At 43.6% G+C, this 20,048-nt stretch overlaps 1 protein-coding gene across 5 annotated transcripts in view; it reads left to right on the forward strand.

The window, feature by feature from the left end:
* The first annotated feature begins 1,334 nt into the window (after positions 1–1,334).
* Positions 1,335–20,048, forward strand: part of eml5 (EMAP like 5) — a 38,095-nt gene continuing 19,381 nt past the window's right edge. For 3 of the 5 annotated variants that reach the window (XM_037072749.1, XM_037072750.1, XM_037072751.1), the window contains exons 1-12: positions 1,335–1,879; positions 8,452–8,611; positions 10,365–10,463; positions 10,887–10,955; positions 14,767–14,952; positions 15,498–15,633; positions 16,281–16,482; positions 17,124–17,261; positions 17,392–17,648; positions 17,795–18,007; positions 18,096–18,263; positions 19,477–19,583. In XM_037072749.1, the coding sequence (XP_036928644.1) occupies positions 1,683–1,879; positions 8,452–8,611; positions 10,365–10,463; positions 10,887–10,955; positions 14,767–14,952; positions 15,498–15,633; positions 16,281–16,482; positions 17,124–17,261; positions 17,392–17,648; positions 17,795–18,007; positions 18,096–18,263; positions 19,477–19,583 (1,932 nt within the window). In that variant the 5' untranslated portion in view covers positions 1,335–1,682. Of the gene's footprint in view, positions 1,880–8,451; positions 8,612–10,364; positions 10,464–10,886; positions 10,956–14,766; positions 14,953–15,497; positions 15,634–15,835; positions 15,860–16,280; positions 16,483–17,123; positions 17,262–17,391; positions 17,649–17,794; positions 18,008–18,095; positions 18,264–19,476; positions 19,584–20,048 lie in introns of all 5 variants that reach the window. The other 2 variants (XR_005070408.1, XM_037072748.1) reach the window with 1 other exon arrangement.

Consider the following 20,048-nt stretch of genomic DNA (forward strand, 5'->3'; position numbering starts at 1 on the left):
ATTCTCTAGTTTAATGGGGGATCGCAAACCAACGTGTAAAGGTTCATGCTGCCACCTACTGTACCGGAGTGAGTAGCTTCAGGGTTTCAACTACTTCAGGTTATTCTCTACAAGTACATGGTTAATGAGAATACTAACCACACCCACACAATTAAATAAGTAAACAAAATAAGCAACAGTAAAAGAAAATCTTACAATCTAAACCTGTATCTTTCAGAAAAATAAAAAGGGGCCTTATAACATCCCCTCATTTTGTCACTAATCCCTAAAATCCCTTCCAAACTCTATCTCAGTCCTTGTTCATATATCCTAATGCATTATCCTCTCCCCCTTCATCATATTTACTACACTTCACGACAAGGTGCTCAACATTTTCTGTAGCATTACAAACATCACATTTATCCGACATGCGCATTAAATAAAGAACTGATTTTAATCCTGTATGTTCAAATATAAATCTTGAAATAATCACTTCCTCTTGATTGATTTCTTAATTCTGTAATAGTGTCCTTCTTTGACATCTGTACACCCAACATGTTTACTAGAAAGTGAAATGAAGCAAATGTATTTGTATCATATCTTTGTTAATACAGTAAATTATATAGATGAAAAATAATACCCCTAAGCCTACATGAAAATAAAAAAAAGCATAGTTCCATTACCGAGATCTCTTTAAATGCATAATCATATGCTACATATCCTAGCATACTTATTGTAATTTCCAGTTTTAATACAGGGTAATCTAAACAATAGGAGATATTGAAAATGGTTATTCATGAAACTAACCTCATAGAATGAATAATTAAGCAAATGCCTGTATTTTCTGGCGCTTACTGTAATGATAAGAGAAATAATATTCTTGGTTTAAAACTAAGTCCAGAATGCTCCCAAGTGTCAACCTCATCTTTGCATAAAACAAAACAATTTTTAAAAAAAAGAAAGAAAGAAAGAAAAAAGAAAAGAAACAGGAGAGTTGTTGGCATACGCACTGCATTATGTAGGATTTTGTATTGTGTGTGAATGGAGTTTAAATTGAGGAATAAGTGATGTCTTGTATTTTAAAATACATGATTCAGTTATTAGTAAGTTCATCATTATCACTGTTATTCGCCTCACAGATTTGCATGTGTTATTACATTATCATCACAGCTCGATACATGGTAACTGCAAATTACCACTGAATAAGCTCACACTGGGTTGATATTGATAACTTTTCTGGCAGTGACGGAGACGTCCTCTCGTGCTGCCCCCCCGAGGAAGATCTCAGGATTCTGATTGGACGGCGCGCTGATCCGTCATATTTGCGGGCGGTGCTTGCGGAATAACAGCGCAGCTCCATCTTTGAAGGATTTGACAGGAGCTTTGACCTGTGTCGAGGAGGACCGCCAGCGAGAGCCCGGGGCTTAAGAAGCACGAGTAGGTTCCCCCACAATGGAGACAGCGTCTTAGGTAAACCTGCTGTGTGCGGTAGGAGTCCAGAGGGGCTTTTTCATCCGGTCAAATTCACATGACCCTCACAAACGCCTAATTTCAACGCTCGCCCCGGACTGGTGGAAATGCAACGGAACTAATGGGACGCATGGGCTTAAAATAAATCCTTTTTTCTGGTGAATGACACTTTATCAGAAAAAAAAAGAATCCTCCGGTGACAGCGACAGAGAGACACACGCGGAAGTGCGGACATGGCTGACAGGACTGCTCCGAACTGCCACCTGAGACTGGAGTGGGTGTACGGATACCGGGGACATCAGTGCCGCAACAACCTGTACTACACCGCCGCCAAGGAGATAGTCTATTTCGTCGCCGGTGTGGGAGTTGTGTACAACACCCGGGAACACAAGCAGAAATTCTACCTGGGGCACAACGATGACATAATCAGGTAGTGTAACGATGACACGCATGATAGTTTTGGTTTTTCAGCACCTCGGACAGCTCCGGCAGCCCACGACCTGATACTGTAGTGTTGTCACTGTTAAGGTGCTGGTGTCACCTTGTGTAATGTAACGTGATATTTTTTCTTTGAGGGGCGCGCGCCTTCTCAGCAGCATCCCCAGAGTTCGCACGGGGGCTTCGGTGTCACACCAGCTGGACAGGTGCTCCCAACTATCCCTCCCGATTGAAGGGTCGCCTCTGGACTCTCTCACTACTAGAGATTACACTGTTGCCACGCCTCATGTCACCTCTTGTAGTCTCAGTGCTGCTAGATTATCACATTAGTTATCAGTATTAGTTATTATTGTTTCATCATTAAATATATTTAATTTGTTACACTATTAACACTGACAAAAAGCAGCATTTCTGATTGTTAAAGAATGTGTCAGTGCAAAGTGTTTCTGTACATTGTTTTTTCTGTGACTGTTGAGCAATTATTGTCATTGATGGACTTCTCAGATGGCAGGCAGACACATTTCAACATGTCCTGAAAGATTTCTGCATGTCTCAACTCTCCAGCACCGATCTAAAAAAGAAAAAGCACTTGAACACAGCCGTCCTTGAAGGCATCCTTGACTTGGAGAGCTTCTCTGACAAAGAGACAAAACCCTGAATCACCTGCTTCTTTGATCAACACACAGCAAAGTCACCAGTGTTACATCACACACATGCAATGATCTGCCAACCCCCCCCCCCCCCACCCCCCGTCTTTTTTCAAACTGTTTTTCTCAGCATGCCACACACAACCTGTGTTCAACGCTCCAGCGCTCGTGTTGACATGTGTGCGTGGGTTGGCCAGGAGATGACTAGCATTATATAGTGTGTCGGTAGTCAGCTGGGCTCCTGCTTCATTATTAATGGGGCAATAGCGATACTAACCCTCCACTGCCCTGTGGGTGAAGTGCTTGAGTTCAAACGCTTAGCTGGAGAAGTCAGTGACTGGACCGCGGTGTAATGTTTCATGCAAAAAATACAGCATGCATATGCGAAGGCAATCCATCAAATGTGTCATCCATGCTTACTGTTGTAACGTCATTCAGTCTTTTGTTACCAAAGATCTAAAGTTCTTCCATCAGACATCTTTGTGATATTTGCAGTACAAGTTACAGATCTCTTGAGCCGTCTGTTGTTGTCGGCACAAACCAAGTAATATGTATCACATAAAAAGGCTAAGCTCATATTCTGGGATGTGATTAGACAGTTACAGAAATTGTCATGATATGGATCATAAAAACACTTGGGATGATCGGTGTGAGTTTCCATTAACCGAAATAATCATGAAAAAGCTCACTTTAATGACTTGAAACAGCTGTGTAGCTCGCTAACATACACCCTTATACAGATTCCTCAATTATTTTGAATTGCCACAAGGGGGGAGCCCACATCTGTTCAGTCATTCCACAGTCCTAAACTTGTCATTGTAGCTGAAGAAAAGGCTTGCTCATGGTACCCCCCACAAAAAAAATTCAGTCTGATGTGTGGAATAGTATTCAACTCTTCCAGTTTGCATTCCCATCCCTGTTACAAAATGTAAGGTCAAGCGACTTATGAGTTTAGGTTGATATCGTGAATTGCATTTATTTTGGCCGGGATAATCATGACGTGAAGTTTTCACATTGTGCCATGCCTAGCTTGCATAAATACTTCCTTTGACTTCCACTGCCATGGCACAATGAGCAATCCTCAGCAGATTCAGTGCTGAATAACTGTTGGACTGCTCTCACGTTGCACTAACTCATGTGGAAGAGATGCAGCCCCCTCAGATAGCTCTATGATTTAAATCCTGCTCCCTGTCCGTCTCTCTCTCTCTCTCTGTTGCTCTTATTTTTTCTTCTTCTTGGTCTAATTTGGTTGCTGCTATATTTTGTTTGTGTCATACATAAAAAAATGCTGTTTTACTTCATCAGTTAATTGCTGGTCTTGTTTTCCCTTTGGGTTCTCATCTTGCCCTGCAGCTGCTTTTAACTGGTCTCCCAGTCTTATGTAGAGGAGCAACTAGGCAGGTTTTTATCACTGAGAGTGGACAAGGATGTAACACAGTCTCGCCTTACCTTGTGCACGTGTTGCTTTATGAGACTGTGTAAATTTGCAGGTTATTGGGCAATGACATAATAAGATTTTAATATGCTGTAGTTAAAACCTGATTTCCCTGGAGCCGTGTTAGTGAAATGACTAGACAATTGTATAAACTGTTTCTTTCTGTAATTGTTCCACACGGTTGCAACTCAGATTTTTATTCTAGTTGAGAGCACCTGAGGCTGCTGCTTAAAACCTACAGCACAGGAGTTTGTCCATACTGCAAAGCTTAATCTGCTCTTTTTGCAGTGCAGTGCAGGCTGACATGCAGGACATGAACGCACCGATCTGAACCATGCATGCGAATGCATTCAAAACACAGATGTGCACAGTTGAAAAAAAACAAAAAAAACACTGCTAAAAGGTGATTTGAGTGTGTGATCCCATTGTGTTCCCATGACTTCTGCTAAGCATCTCTCACAATCTAGTCCAGATAAAGATAGGGAGGAAACGTATTTGTGTCATTGCTTGTGAGTAAAATTTCAACAAGTGTGGGTGAAGAGGGCAGCAGCAGGGTGCTACCTGCTTATTCATAGGTTCAATCTTTTAAGGCACCTAATTCGTAAATCTTACAGTGCTGTGTGACAGAGCATTTGGTCAGATTAATTTGTCTTTTCAATTATTGGTTGTTTATTTTGTTTAAATCATAACGTTTAAATGATTTTTTTCCACTCTAGGGTTATTTAGGCAAAATTCTCACGGTATCATTAACCACTGATGCATTTGAAAAAGCTCAGCGTCTCCTATATTGTTAAATTTAAAAACAGTATTTGATACTTAATGAGAATGTCACTTTCTCACAGCATTTGTTTTTCTGCTGTTCACCAAGATGTGTTAGTACTGTGCCTCTTCTTCAAAATCTTGGCTTGTCCATGTTCTCTGTTATGATAGAGAGTTAGAGCTAGTGCCAGCGACATGTCATGGACACAGGAATAAAAGGCTGTCTCATATTACAATATCTTGTTAACTTTTTGATGGACCACAGCCAGAGCTATGGATTATAGATGCCAGAGTGAGGCTGGTCTTGTTTCGTTTAGCCTGGCGAGGCAGATAAATATTGATAAATATTTCTTGTTAGATTTAGCTGGAGTTGTCAGTGTATAAATGAGTCAGGTATGGCAGAGGGGACACTCTGCAAGCTGTCTGAGCTAATGTGAGCTACCTCTGCATATTAACATGTGAGGTAAAGTCAAAAGTTCAAAACTGACACCCATGTCCTGTGAAGTGTTTAATGCAGTATAGTATATTTTACCTTTACACTTTTTATTCCAGGTGCTCTGTGCAGAGTGTCAGTAAGATACTGAGGTCTTATAGGTCCCATCATCACTGCGAGTAGCTGCCAGGCCACTCTGTGAAAGGGAGTGTGGTCTCTAAAGAGCAAATCTGTCTACCCCGATTAGGATCCTCCCGAGTTCAGTACAGTTACTTAGTTCAGTGGCATGATTCAGCATTGTTGTTGCTGGGATTAAGAAAATAAACACGGAGGGACGTCTTGCTTAAGTTGTGTTATGAATGTTTTACAGAGATGAGCTGGAGGATGCTACTCGTGTTGTTATGTTTTACTTAGAAACAGCCCAGATGTCAGTGATGCCAGTCTTTGGATTATTAAAACATATTTATGACAAAATGTATATATGTTTTGACATTTTTAATCAATTATTTCAGAGGATAATTGGCAGATTTGTTGATTAAGAAAATGATTGTTAATTGCATCCCTGCAAATAGTTTAAATGTACACTATGCAGGATTTTTCAAATAACCCCAATCAATCATCACTTAGGAGCCACTAGAAGTGTTGGGCGATGTCTAATTGAAGCAACTCAGCCTTCTGCTTGTATTATCTGTTGTTATTGCCACATTAACACTGTGATGTATAACCCCAAGCCGATAGCAACCAGCAGGGTGTGAGGTGAGAACTCTATAAAAACACACAGACCACATTACATCGCTGTCTCCATGTCTCTGCTTTGGTCTGTCATAAATGCTGCAGTCTGTGTGTGTTTGACCAGAGGCGGGCCTGAGCTGCACACACACAAGAACACACACACGGAGCAGAGAGCCATACAATGGACATAATGAGGTGTGCGCTTTGGTTGCATTCACACACAATCTGAAGGGTTATACAGAGTTGTGGGTGTATTAACTTCTGCTTTTGAATGTGACCTTCGTGAGAGAATAAAAAAAAGTTGATATCAAGTCAGTTATCAAGCTAATATGATGTGTATTATGGATGCAACTGATTATTATTTTGATGACTGATTAATCTCTTCTTCAGTTAGCATTATCAGTAAGATAAAACTCTGTCTGATTTATTTATTTGGCCATAACATACTACCATTTACAGTGTACAGAGCCTCTCATTTTGATTTCCTGTTGTATCTAAGCACATTTCTGAAACCAGGATAATATTCTGTTAGAGGACTTTTTCCTCATGGGTGTCATGACAGCATGTCTTTTATTATCTAATAAAGCAGAGCAGCACCACACTCATCTATTACTAACTTTAATTCTAGGTTTTCTGTTTTAAGCTGGAAGGGCAGGTGTTTTACATGGAACTTGATGTGCAGCTGGATAAAAAAAAAAAAAAATTGGAAATATACCTTGCTAGACTTATTTGTAATTCACCATGGGCAAAATCAGACAAACAAAATCACTGCTAGGGAATGTGGATCAAAGCTGTCTCGGTAGCTGGTTTTGCTCATGTTGAAGAGGGTGAAATATTTATGCTGGAGTGGATACAAGTGTATCTCCTGCTCTTTTGGGTGGCTCAGCTGACCTTTGCCTCTTCCTGTGCTGCATCTTTGCATCTTCATTGTGAGACCTCAGCTCTTCAGGCTGTTTGTTCACTTCAGGCTGTTTAGGATTCTTAATTGCTGCAGTATTTAGCTAGTTTTGTCGTACAGGACTCGACAGATGGAGGACAGCCGCATCGAACAGCCGTAGCCTGTATCAAACAAGAGAACCCTTGTATTGCACCGCAGGCTAAGTCATTAGTGATGGCATTTAGCAAGCTCCTCAGCTGACAGAAATGTAAATGAAACGGTGATCTTGGTGTAGCTGGCTCCGACTGCTTTGGATTTTCCAAACAGTAGCATGAAACATTATACATGTTAAGCGCTGGTAGAGTATGAGACATCACTGAAGTGAAAGTCCAGCAGAGTTTCAGTGCTTTTCTGCATGTACTTTTGGCCTGAGATTGACTCTGTTGACGCTGTTGGAGATTTTGTGTTTCTTGTTCCAGCATCAAACCAGACAGATTTGATCTGACCTGCCTGCTTGTGCCAAAGCTGTTTTTTTTTTTCTGCGGTGGCTGTCTGCATCTCAAAGTGTTCCAATCATTTTTCTCCCTCTTCCTCTGAATGCTATTTATAGCTGCTTTGCTCTGATTATATAATTCATAAAAAGTAAGATGAGAAATTGTGCCAGGTTGGAGAGACGTTCGGCAAAGAAGGTGGGGAAGAGGAGGTGATGAGAGAGAACAGGGAGAGAGGGACGAGGGAGGACAGAGATCCGGGCTGTCACATCGAGCCCACGTCAGCTTTCAGAGACGTTAAGCTTTGTCAAGTCCGCGGTGACAGCGCGTTTCGAAATGAAGATGAGGTGTCAGGCACTGAAGATTCTCACTGGAAACTTTGACAAAGACAGAAGAAGAGAGGTAGATTGAGGCGTAAAGTGCAAGAACACCTTCAGCAGGTTGATTCTGGGCAATCTGCGAAGTCTCTCTCCAGCCTGCTGTCTGAATAAAAGCCAGGATTAAAAATTCTGGAGAGCAGTTGGCAAAACAGGCAGTCTGATTATAATGGAGGGAGCACCGTCGCAGCATGAAATATATAGGCCAGGGCAAGGCAAGAGGAAGAATTGCCCAGTGAATCACTCAGGCCTGCCTGGAACGTGACTGGCGGCTGCTGAAAGGATGGGTGGAGTGGGGAGGGGGGGGGGCTTTATAAAGCAGGCTGTTGCTCAGCTGTAGAGTGGGACTGTGTGTAGGTGGGGGAGGTACAAGTGGAGGGGAGGGGAGGGGGGATTATGTAACAGTTTTACAAACATATGCCTGGTGATATGCAAGGAAAACCCCATGAATTAAGGTGAAATGGGCAGAGGATAGTTGAAGGGACGCTGGACAAAATGAGCAAAATCGAGGACATGGAAACGAAATTCAGAGAATCACTATCACTGATTTTGATATATTCTAGGAAGAGCCTGTAGGCATCCAAGGAGCCCTGCTGCGCGTGTGTATTTGAGCATGACTGAGTTAATTGAACAATGTCACCTCATCAAGCTGCCCCTCTGCTTCGATACTCAGACCCATCACCGACTTAATGTGTTCATCTCATCCCAGTGGTTTCTGCTGGGAGGCCGAATCCCTCGTTCAACAAACGCACACACTAGCACGCAATTTGTCGAAGCTAACCAGATGTTTCTCTCTCTCTCACCCTTTAACAGTCTCGCTCTACATCCAGAGCGTGTGTTGGTGGCCACAGGACAAGTGGGCAAGGAGCCTTATATCTGTGTGTGGGACTCCTACACCGTGCAGACCGTGTCCATCCTCAAGGATGTGCACACACACGGCGTCGCCTGTCTGGCCTTCGACCTTGAGGGACAGGTACAGTTCGCATACAGCAACAATGATGTTCAAATGATGAAACTGACTGTTCCCTCCCCATTGTTTAAAATGTTATGCTATTCTTTTATTTTTCTTCCATGAGGTTCTGATTTGTGCCTTGTTGAAAGGAACAAAAACAGCTGAAAGTGTCACCAGAAATCTTCAGTTTGAGAGGCACGGTGGCGACAATCAAAAACTCGACTTGAAAGCTGCTCAAGGCCGGTTTATGAAGCTTGCCTGCCAGGCCGAGTTTGTGAATGACACATCTGTGATTGCTGCAGCAGTATTAGCTGGACAGCTGCACCCAGACATGCTCTATTTGGTAGATTTTACAGGAAAACATATTTGGTAGTTTGCATCAGAGACTTTGACAGGACCTGGTTGTGTTAAGGTGAGAAATAGCCTGTAATTACTCATGTGGAAATAAGCAACTGGCATCCAGAGAGTGGGACCATGCAACACATATTCATCACCTAAGCTATTCAAGCAACTTGCTGCTGCACCTTTCAAACGAGTTCCCTGCAGACTTGCCACCAGTTAATATTTACACGCTGCAGTCTCCACCTAATGTTGATTTGAACTATGAGAATCGATAGTGTGCAAAACCTTCTCTAGGTTTTTATATTTGCTTGTCTCGCTTCCTCCCATAGGAGCTCTTGTAGTGGAGTTATACCTCCTGTATCTTGCTGTAAGAGACAGGGAGATGACCCTGTGCTATTTTCCTGCCCGGGTAGAGAGCTAGGGATTTAGATGGAATGTGACAGTGTTTAAAGCCAGAGGAAGCTCCATCGCTTCTCAGTTTAGCGGCTCTATTTACTCACCGCCTCTCTTGTTCCTGGATCGGAGGAAGTTAGAGCTGAACTCAGGCCAATCCAGAGAAATCCCTTGTGCCGTCACCCCTGTCCATCTATTAAAACAATATACTGATGCTCAAGACATCACTTCTAGATATTCAGTATGAGCTGCAGTTGTGCTGTCTGGTTCAAAGTGCGCAACTTGTTTTACTTTATTCCTGTTGTTCTGAGCTATTCTAGCCAGTTGTCTTCATGTCACATAAGGATGTCGCTATGGTCATATTGAAGATGTAATACGAATGTCTTAATTTAAAGACTCTCCTTTACAAATGATCGTTGTTGAAATATTTCAGTCTTGTACAAAGTGGTGGACAAATTGACAGGGCAACATCCCTCGAGTCACGCCGTTACTGTGAATGGAACAGAATCAAAATATGGATGTTCTTTCAACCCCCTCATCTGCATAGTTTCAGCGGGTTTCGTCACACAGGGCCTCTTTGCCCGTCATTAAAATACAATCCCCTCTAATACAAGTTAGAACATTGCAAATGCCTCACCAGAGACTTGTATCCAAAAGTCGAACATTGATTCAGTAGTGGATCAAAGAGGACATCCTCTACCATGTAGTGGAAGCTGCAGAGTGGAGAAGGATTTCCATATGAGCTGCTCTCCTCTTTTCTGCTCCACTGCTGCTGCTGCTGCTGCTGCTGCTGCTGCCTACTCACTCGCAGTCAACTATAGGAGGCTCCTCCAGCAAAAAGCACTCAAATGTGCTCACTGGAAGTGCCAGAGGCTGGACAACTGTTCTGTTCTGCTCTGTAGCCGTTATTAGCTCTTTCATTGTGGCCTGCCATGCTACAGTGGAGGTAGTTAGGTTTGTTTTGTGGTGATTAGTGCAACAGAGCAGAGTCTGTACAATCTGTGACATGGATTTCTTTTTCTTTGTTCTCTTTTTGCAGTGTTTGGTGTCCGTGGGTTTAGACTCTAAAAACACAATCTGTGTGTGGGACTGGAGGAGAGGGAAGGTTCTGGCAGCCGCTCCCGGTCATACAGACAGGGTAAACACTTGCTTCCTCCCCTGACGCCGTCACAAGCTGGGTATCGACCGCTTCAATTAGCTATAAAACGCAGGATGGAGCGCCTGCCCAAAAGGGACATAAACAAGTTAGGCCTGATTGATCGTGAGCTTTCCAGAGCCCCATCTGAGAGGGTGCACAGCTAATGAAAAGGAATTTTGAAAAAATGAAATACAGGCAGCTGTTGTTGTCTAACTCAGCCCACACACATTATAACACAGCCAGTGCAAACACAAATTTCTCTTTTCATTTCCACTGTTATTTTTTTTTTCTTCTTTTTCTTCTACAAGCCTTTTGTAAAGAGATACATGAAGCATCAATTCTCTGTATAATGCAAATATGATGTTTTGGTGTTTATGTAACAATGAGCCAATATTCAATGCATTGTTTGTTTCCTACCCGCAGATATTCGACATATCGTGGGATCTGTACCAGCCGAGCAAGCTTGTAAGCTGTGGTGTCAAACATATCAAGGTATAGCCACTTCCTGGTCACTTTGCACCCTGTAGATTCCAGCCGGCTCTTGAGAGCTGGAGCCCTCGTGCCTCATTTGCATAATATCTCAAATACAGATTATGATTTTTAGGAAGTTTGAAGAATCCGTTGACTCCATGCCCCTTTTCTCTGCTGCCATCTCCGCTTTATCGCCATGACCATATCAAAGTCTTAATATAGATATATGCAAATTCACTTTATTCCAGAGTCCATGGTTATTAGGCACTTAACATAAGTAGGACAGGCAATGACTCACAGTCTCTTCCCTTAAATTTGTAGTAATCTGCACTGCAGAGAGGAAAAATTATCTCTTTTTTTGTGGAAGCATGACTCCACTACTCCCTTTTTCAGCCCTCCTCATTCAGCTTTTTAAAACCCGTCTCTTGTGCACACTGCAGCTGCGCTCGCTTCCCTTTTTTCAGGCCTATCTCTATCACTTCTTTTTCACAGAAGAGTGGCGTTCATACATCTTTGATGAGCCGATGCAGGGTGTCTTTGCCAAGCCTTCCCTCGGGATATGTAGTAGTGTTCCTTGAAAGGCACGGCCATTAGGAAATAACAAGGAGTTCAGAGCCACAGCGGAAGCTTATTTCCCAAACATTGTGTAGAGACTGAATCGTGGTAGGAAGTGTGTCCACTGCCCCTGCAAGGCTAAACACTGTGGGTGGGGAGGTTTAGCCTACTGTGCTGTCTTTCCCAGTAGTGTAACATCTCACTGATGACTCCCTGTCAATCCAGCTTGACCTGCCTCCTCTCGTAGTAATTCCCCCCTTGAACTCTTCCCCTACCACCATGGCACAGAAACCCCGTCCAGCCGCCGGACCCAACCCCCCTCCAGTCCCCGCTGAATCCTCTGGTCTTCCCCCTCCTCCTCCTCCTCTACTTCTTTTACCTCCCTTCTGGTTTCCCGATGCCAAGGCAATCCAGCAATTGTCCCACATAATTCCCCAGCCTTCACCCCGCGGACCATGTGACATCTGCTCCCCGGCCCTGTGCTCGCTCAGCGATTATAGCACTCAGAGCATCCAGGAGATTTAGTCCCAGTAATCCACTCACTAGCAGGCTGAGGAAAATACAACCTCTATGACGAGCACCGTGGCTGATGGCAGCACTCGCCTCATCACACAGCTCCTCCCAGCTAATTATATGATCATTTGTATTATGGTTAGTTCAGGACAGCTCAAACCTTTGGGTGCTCCTCTTGAGCCCACACACACACATATAAACACCACACCTACCAATCAGCTGCACACTGCCTTGCTAGCTGCTCATTAGAAGCTGTTTAAATGGCCATACCAGCAGTTTTGCTTGTGAAGCCTCTCGAGACTCTCTCAGACTTGTCTCGCAGCCCTATGTTGGGATGTTGTAGCCCATTTATTACAATAAATAAATTACTCCCAATCACTGCTTTTCATTCATCTCCTGTGTGATCACAGTGTCTATTTGCAGACTTTTGAAACTTGCGTATCCCATCATAGTGAACACACCAAAATGGGTTGTGTGGTATACTGCATCATTTTGCATCTCCTTAGTCCCCTGTCTCTAGTGCTGTTCAGTTATTGTGTGTATGTATAATGTCATACAGAGCTTTGTCTATGTATGTGAGTCAGCTGAACTCGAAGATCTCTGATGTGTTTGTGAACTCCTTCTTTTTTTTTCCAGTCCGAAATACCTCGAGAGCTATGAAAAATTTTAACAATCAGCAGGAAAAAGGGAAAAAAGATAAAGCCAGGCAGTGATAGGAGGCGATAATCTCAGGAAATGACTAAACCCAAAACCATGACACACTTCTTCAAAGTGAAGAGTTCAGTGGCACATTTAGCTAACACTGGTAGCATGTAGAGTTCATGCATCATGGCTTATAAATCTTTTAACAGTACTTTGCAAAATATGCTGCTCACCTTTCAGGTCAACCTCCTTGCTTTTTCTAAACAGAGAAAATTAGTATCTCTGCCATGTCTGCGGTTGTATTGTGTCCATCCATAAAGAAATGCATTTCTTTGTGCTGAACACTGGGGGTGTAAGTCTATAAGACGTAACAGTGAAGTGCCAAGTGATTGCAGATGAAAATTACCGCTGAGCTAACTCTTTATTAGACACCAGCAGTTGCATCTGAACATCAAGTATGCTTTAAATAGGTTGGCTATGAGTGTGTATTTCCCTGCACTCTGAGAACATTCAGGGTCACTGTAGTCGGACAGGGAGGGGCTATCATGAGTGAGATGAAAGGGGTGAGAGGTGATGCAGTGCAGTAGCTGGTGAGTTACGACCCTCTCTGCATTAATTACATTTAAAAGGTTTTCCTTGGAGCGATGGCAAAGGTTACTGAGCTACTAACATACCCCTGATCCTGGGATAAGGGGAGCAACTTCCTCTCTGCCCGAATTGCATTGGAGGATGCTTAAGAAATGAAGTGTTACACAGAGAAAGCAACACTGTTAACCAGGTCCTGGTTTCAACACTCATAGCACTCCCATTTTCCTGCTCCAGTCTCAACCTTTCTACTCAGCTCTCCCTCTGTGCCTTTCTTTCTTGCTCTTGGCCTCATCATAAACCCCCCCAGCATCTCGTCTCCTCTCAGTAATTCAGCAGTGAGGGGATTAGCCGGCGCCCGTGTCTTGCTGCCTTATCAGTTGTGGGCAGGGAGGGCTGTGCAGTCACGCCGCATCCTTCCCCGCTGCCTCTGCAACAGGCTGGGCTGCAAAACCCCCTCCCACCCCTCTCTCCCACCAACCCTTTGCACGTGACGCACTTCAACCTGCATATACACCTTTACAGATTACTCACAGTCACAAGCCTATGATGTTTGCTGCTTAACCTTCAGCCCCCACCTCACAAGTAAGCTCATGCACATGCAATGCCCGCTCAGGGCTCGGTCAGTAGCTCAGGATTTGGAGAAACCTGTCTTGTTGAGGTGCGTACGAGCCTTAGATGCTTGATGGCAGGGCTGTATCTGAGGCTGCGATGCCTGTCTCTGATAATCGATCCCTCCTGTTAGCACGCAGCAGCCCTATCAGTCAGAAGGATAGTTGTTAGTGAGGGTGTGACAAGCTGTCACTATTGAGGAGCTTATTTGTTCATTGCGTGACTGTCGATCAAGCCTCTGCAGATCAGTTCTTATGTGGTCCAGAACAGCATCACCATTTGCCTACAATTTCTGAGCAGAATCATCCTGATCCAAGGTAATTTGTAAAAAAGGTTTTTCGCAGTGAACCAGACTTCAGGTAATGCGCAGCAACATCCAGAAAAAGGGCCGTCATTTCCCTGATGCTTGCTGGTGACGAGTGCGTCTGTGTTTCATTTGCCAACGGCTGCGTTCGAGACGCCCTCCTCGAGCTTCATCCCTGTGATCTCATCTCCATGCAGACGGAGCGTCTCCCTTACGCTCTCTCCCCCTCCGTTTGATGGATTTAGCCCTCAGACGAGCCCGGCCCGTGCATCCCGATGACCTTGTTCATAAATAATGAGCCGGCGTGTATGCGTGCGTGCGTGTGTGTCTGTGCATGCTGATCAGGTGGTTACAACACTGACCCCCAGCAAGAGCTCCCAGTATCGCATGAAGAGGAGAGCATTTTGAATTTGACTTTCTTTCAAGGTCTGTGTGTGTGTGCGAGTGTGTGTTAATGGAGCTGCTCTGTGTGTGGCTGTCAAACTCGAAATGACTTGATGGGTTTTTCACTCTGTTGTATCCAAATGTTCCATAATTGTCTATTTGCTCTTTCAGGACAGGATTACATGGGGGGATTATTAGCCACCCCGCTCTCTCACTCTTTCGGTTTTGTGTTTGCAGTTCTGGAGCTTATGCGGTAATGCTCTCACACCCAAACGTGGCGTTTTTGGCAAAACGGGGGATCTCCAGACCATCCTCTGCCTTGCGTGCGCCAAGGACGAGGTCACATATTCGGGTGCCTTGAATGGTGACATCTACGTGTGGAAAGGGATCAACTTGATGAGGACAGTGCAAGGAGCTCATGGGGTGAGTTTTGTGCTCCGTGGCTCAGGCTTTTACACATCCTGCTTCACCACGCACCAAAGAATCCCAGTGAAAGCCCCAATCGGGGTGGAGGCCACACGTGCTGGATTCGTTTGATTCTGCTCTGTAGAAAGGATCAGCCTTTTGCTCCACAGGATTAAATGATATCTATTGGATCAACAGCTGGGTGAGGGGATGGGAGGTTGGGGGAGGGGATAATGACTACAGTAGAGTACATGTTCATTCCTGCATTTTGTACCACCAAATGTCTCACTGAGGGTTTAACAAGGTGCCTCTCTTTGAATACAAAAACTTTTATCCTAAGGAGGCCTTCAGTCAGGCTTTCCAGTAATAAAAACAAATATGACACCCCCAGTTACCTCGCTCTGTGTTATCTTGAGGCCACAGTAGCTGGTTTGTAATAATGAAAGCCTTGTTAAACAAATGCCTGGCTGAGCAGCAGCACTACGTGTTCTGTTTGTGGGGCTAGTTCTGTCGTTGCTCATTTGTTGTGCAGATCCTCATTGACAGACTGTCATTTCCTCCAGTCAGGGATTTTCAGCATGAATGTCTGTGAAGAGGGCTTCGCCACCGGGGGCCGAGATGGCTGTGTCCGGCTGTGGGATCTCAACTTCAAACCAATTACTGTCATTGATCTCAGGGAAACAGACCAAGGATATAAAGGTGATGTCAAACTGCATCTTTTGTTTTTAATCTGAGTACAGAAAGGTTGCAGGCAAAGCTGAGGCCTCCGAAGGCACTAGAAGAACTGTCTGAATCTCGGTAAAAACTGCCTTTGTGCCATTTCTGTTCTCCTTACTAATGCTCTCTTTCTTTTCCTTTCTATCTTCTCCATCTCTTGTATTTATAATCTTGGATCTAACAGTAGCTAGAGGTGAAAATAGCCGAGGTGGGTAATGTCACTGCAGGCGAAGTTAATATGTCAGTCTGTTTGTAGCAGTCCCCACATTGTTCTGCTGTTCCTCTTGTTGTAAGTTAAGTCCAAGCTATGTTGCAGTTTTTACGCCGTATACAGATGTTACGTTCACATATGTATACAGCACATGCTTCTGCCATCCTCTTCTCGCTGTATTGCCCAGAGTCGGTTGCTGATTGGCTTGACAGCATGTGCTGTCGTTGCATTTTCCTGTCAGAATCTCCGTCCTAGGTAGCCTGCAGATGGCTATTTGCACCTCCTGTCTATAATCCCTGTCGTGTCTCTTTATATGACTGTATAGGCGTTGGCGAATGTCTGTCGGCTTTCATGTTAGCATGCTTTTAAATGTTTGGGTTTTTTCCTGATTTTTAATGTATATGTGTGTTTTTAACAGGGCTGTCCGTGCGTAGCGTCTGCTGGCGGGGAGATCATATCCTGGTGGGTACGCAGGACAGTGAGATCTTCGAGGTCGTCGTCCACGACCGCAACAAGCCCTTCCTCATCATGCAGGGTCACTGTGAGGGTGAGCTGTGGGCTTTAGCTGTCCACCCCACCAAGCCGCTGGCCATGACAGGAAGTGATGATCGCTCAGTCAGGTGAAGCTTCAATGTTAACCTGACAGAGGTCTTTGAGAGATACTTGCTGCCATGTAACAGTGATTCAAGTACCTTTTTTTTGTTTCGGTTTGGGGAATATGTATTATAATCCTGATAACAGATTAAAGGGGACAGAGACAATAATGCAGTTTATCTGCAAATGACTGCATTCTGGTTTCATTTAGGTTTTACACAGTGTCCTAACTCTTTTGGAATCAGGGTTGTAAATCAGTATTAAGTATATTTTTGTAAAAATACAGTTATTGATGGTGGTGGTACAAACATCTCCTTCCTACATAACCTTTGAAATGTGTTTCTAAAAGCTTTTGTCATTGCTTTGTTACTTGAATTCATATATTTACAAAATCATAGTTTAAAGAACATTTTTCCACATTTTCTTGTTTCAAATTTTAAGGGGTAATGAACTGTCCTTGATCCTCTCTAAAGAAGGTCTTCTTGGGCAGAGAGTGCTGCACTGATTCATTTTGTTTACAATAATAAAGCTATTGTCAGTGTGCAGTCATAAACCAAATTCGTAACAAGGACATACACCACAAACATCATCGCCATGGTTGTTTTGACTCAGTGTTAACTCATCTCTGCTTCACCTCCTCTTTTGTCCTGTTCCTCTGTGTCTAAAGGATATGGAGCCTTATAGATCATGCACTGATTGCTCGCTGTAACATGGAGGAGCCTATTCGCTGTGCCGCCGTGAGCACTGATGGGATTCACCTGGCGCTGGGAATGAAGGATGGCTCCTTCACCGTCCTCAGAGTCAGGTGGGTACACAATTTGGAGGCCAAATGGGAAATTTTGATGCTCTGCGAATGGCTGCTGCAGTGGAGAGCTTCATCATTTTGACTCCATATTGGCTCCTAATTCAAGATACATTTCTCTGCCTCCCTCCAGAGATATGACAGAGGTAGTCCACATCAAGGACAGGAAGGAGGCCATCCATGAGTTAAAGTATTCCCCCGATGGAGCCCACTTAGCTGTTGGCTCAAATGATAACTCAGTGGACATCTATGGTGTCGTGCAGAGGTACAAGAAAGTGGGCGAGTGCATCGGCTCTAACAGTTTCATCACACACATGGACTGGTCCACGGACAGCAAATTCCTGCAGACCAATGACGGCAGCGGCAGGAGGCTCTTCTACAGGATGCCAAGTAAGTCTGAGTTTCCAGGCAGATCACCTTTGTATCACAGCTATGTGAATCATATTTTGTGTAAAATACTGGAACTGTAAGAGGAAAAAAGGCAAAGTTATGTCCGAACTTATTTGTGAGATAAAATGTTTCTGTCTCCTATTGAGGTGGGAAGGAGGTGACCAACAGGGAGGAGCTGAAGCTGGTACAGTGGGCTTCATGGACGTGTGTGTTGGGCCCTGAAATTAATGGAATATGGCCCAAGTACTCAGATATCAATGACATTAACTCTGTGGACGCCAACTTTAACAATCAAGTCATAGTAACAGCTGACGACTATGGCTTAGTCAAACTTCTACGATATCCATGTGTAAAAAAAGGTAAAGGAGTCTTAGTTGTCTGATTTTTAAAGCCCAGTTCTTGTATTTATATCCGCTTTGTTACTGATCTGTTTCCTCTTGATTTTAGGTGCAAAATTTAAGAAGTATTTAGGTCACTCAGCCCACATAACCAACGCAAGATGGTCACATGACTATCAGTGGGTCATAACTATTGGCGGTGCTGATCACTCTGTGTTCCAGTGGAAGTTTGTTCCTGAAAGAAAGTCTAAAGAAGCTCTGCATATAGCACCACAAGGTACAGTGATGATGATGTAGCCATTATGTCCAAATGTATCTGAAAAAATTACATTTTACCTTCATCAGCCCAATCAGGATTATTACAGTGTCACATTTTAATGTATCCCTGTGTGGTGGCCAGTGACTTGCATTTCTGATATTACTTATTTCACAAAATCAGTGGCTCCTGCCAACCAAACATTATCAAATCAGGCTAAGTGGGGAACCCTGATGGAGATTTTGATGTCTGCTCAATGTCCCACTCAGTGAATGGAGTGTGTTGCAAAATGGCTTTGATGGAATAGTTTTTTTTTTGTTAAATGCACTTCTGAATTCTTACTGTACATGAAATATGGAGGTGAAGCCAAGAGGAGACTGACAGTTGCGGTACAAGTGTAGCATTTAAAGCAGAGATTTCAGGACCATGGACAGTGAGAGATATCGCATGACACATAAAATGTCAAAGTATTCATTTAGAATCAGCTGACTGCTGCTGCTGCTCACTACCATCTGTCTGAAAGAATGACTATTTCCACATAAAATTGCGTTGATGTCAACCCATTTAATGAAATCATATGTTACGGTGCATTTCTTAGTTACCTATCAGGGGTTGTTTGAATGAAAATGGCTGTTACATAATGTGCAATTGCATTTCTCCCTGCAGCCTCATGAACTTGGCGTGCTTAACCACCAGAGAGCAATTAATGTACTAGAGTGTTCCCTTTCCGTACTTTCCTTCGTGAACCACCATTTCCATAAAGCTCTGCGAAGGAACAGCCATCGCATTAATTAAGACAAATCCAATAAAAGTGAACGAAGCTTGGAAGGTATAATTGCATTGTCATTCCCAAGTCATATTTTTTCCTGAGACAGAGCGCAGCTGTGCTCTCTGAAATTAAGGCACATACTAACTGCCTTTCCTTTTAATTCTCCTAATGGATCTTGTGAATAGCCGTCCTTAGCTGCCAGTTCTGTTTATTGCCTCGTCCTGGCACGCCTTCACTGTGCTACATCAGCAATTTTATCCATTTGTCTTGAGCGATGTCACTGTGCAGTGCGACCGCCTGATAAATAGGAGATGTCACAGTATTATTACATGATCGACCCTCGCTTCCACTGAAACATGGTGCAGTGTTTTCCCTACATAGTGTGCAGCGGGTTGTTCGTTTGATTTAGAGGCAGGGAAGGATTTTACTTACTGAGGTGTGATGTAACCTTGTTTCTGCTTGCAGAGACCTTGGCAGACTCTAACAGTGAAGAGTCGGACTCCGATCAGTCAGACGTACCTGAGATGGACTCAGAAATTGAGCAGGAGACGCAGCTCACATATAGACGACAGGTTTGTGATCACATTAATGTTTGTCTTTTAAACCTTGTGTATCCTATTTGTTACTGAAGGATAAGTTCACATGAAAATGAAAATTCAGTCATCATCTACTCACCCACATGCCGATGGAAAGACTGGTGAAGTAGTACACAAAGCATTTCTGGAGCTTCACAGCAAAACAGTGTTGCAGCATTCTCCTAAACAACTGGAGTAGATGAGAACTTGTTATAAAACTGAAATATACATAATGGCTCCATACGACTTGACAGCATATTCTAAGTTCCCAGAAGCCCAGAGATCCCAAAAATGATTTTAAAAGATGTTATTTACTGCCTCAATGCTAGGTCAAGCTTGAGTACCCACTTCAGATGGGATGTTTGCTAACACTTTTAGCTTCACAGCTAAAGAGCAGATATTGGCTTTTAAAAAGGGTGTAAATAAAGTCTTTTGAAATCGTTTTGATTCTTATGCAAGTTC

The sequence above is a fragment of the Acanthopagrus latus genome, chromosome 16 (genome assembly GCF_904848185.1).
Source record: "Acanthopagrus latus isolate v.2019 chromosome 16, fAcaLat1.1, whole genome shotgun sequence".
NCBI classification, from domain to species: domain Eukaryota; kingdom Metazoa; phylum Chordata; class Actinopteri; order Spariformes; family Sparidae; genus Acanthopagrus; species Acanthopagrus latus.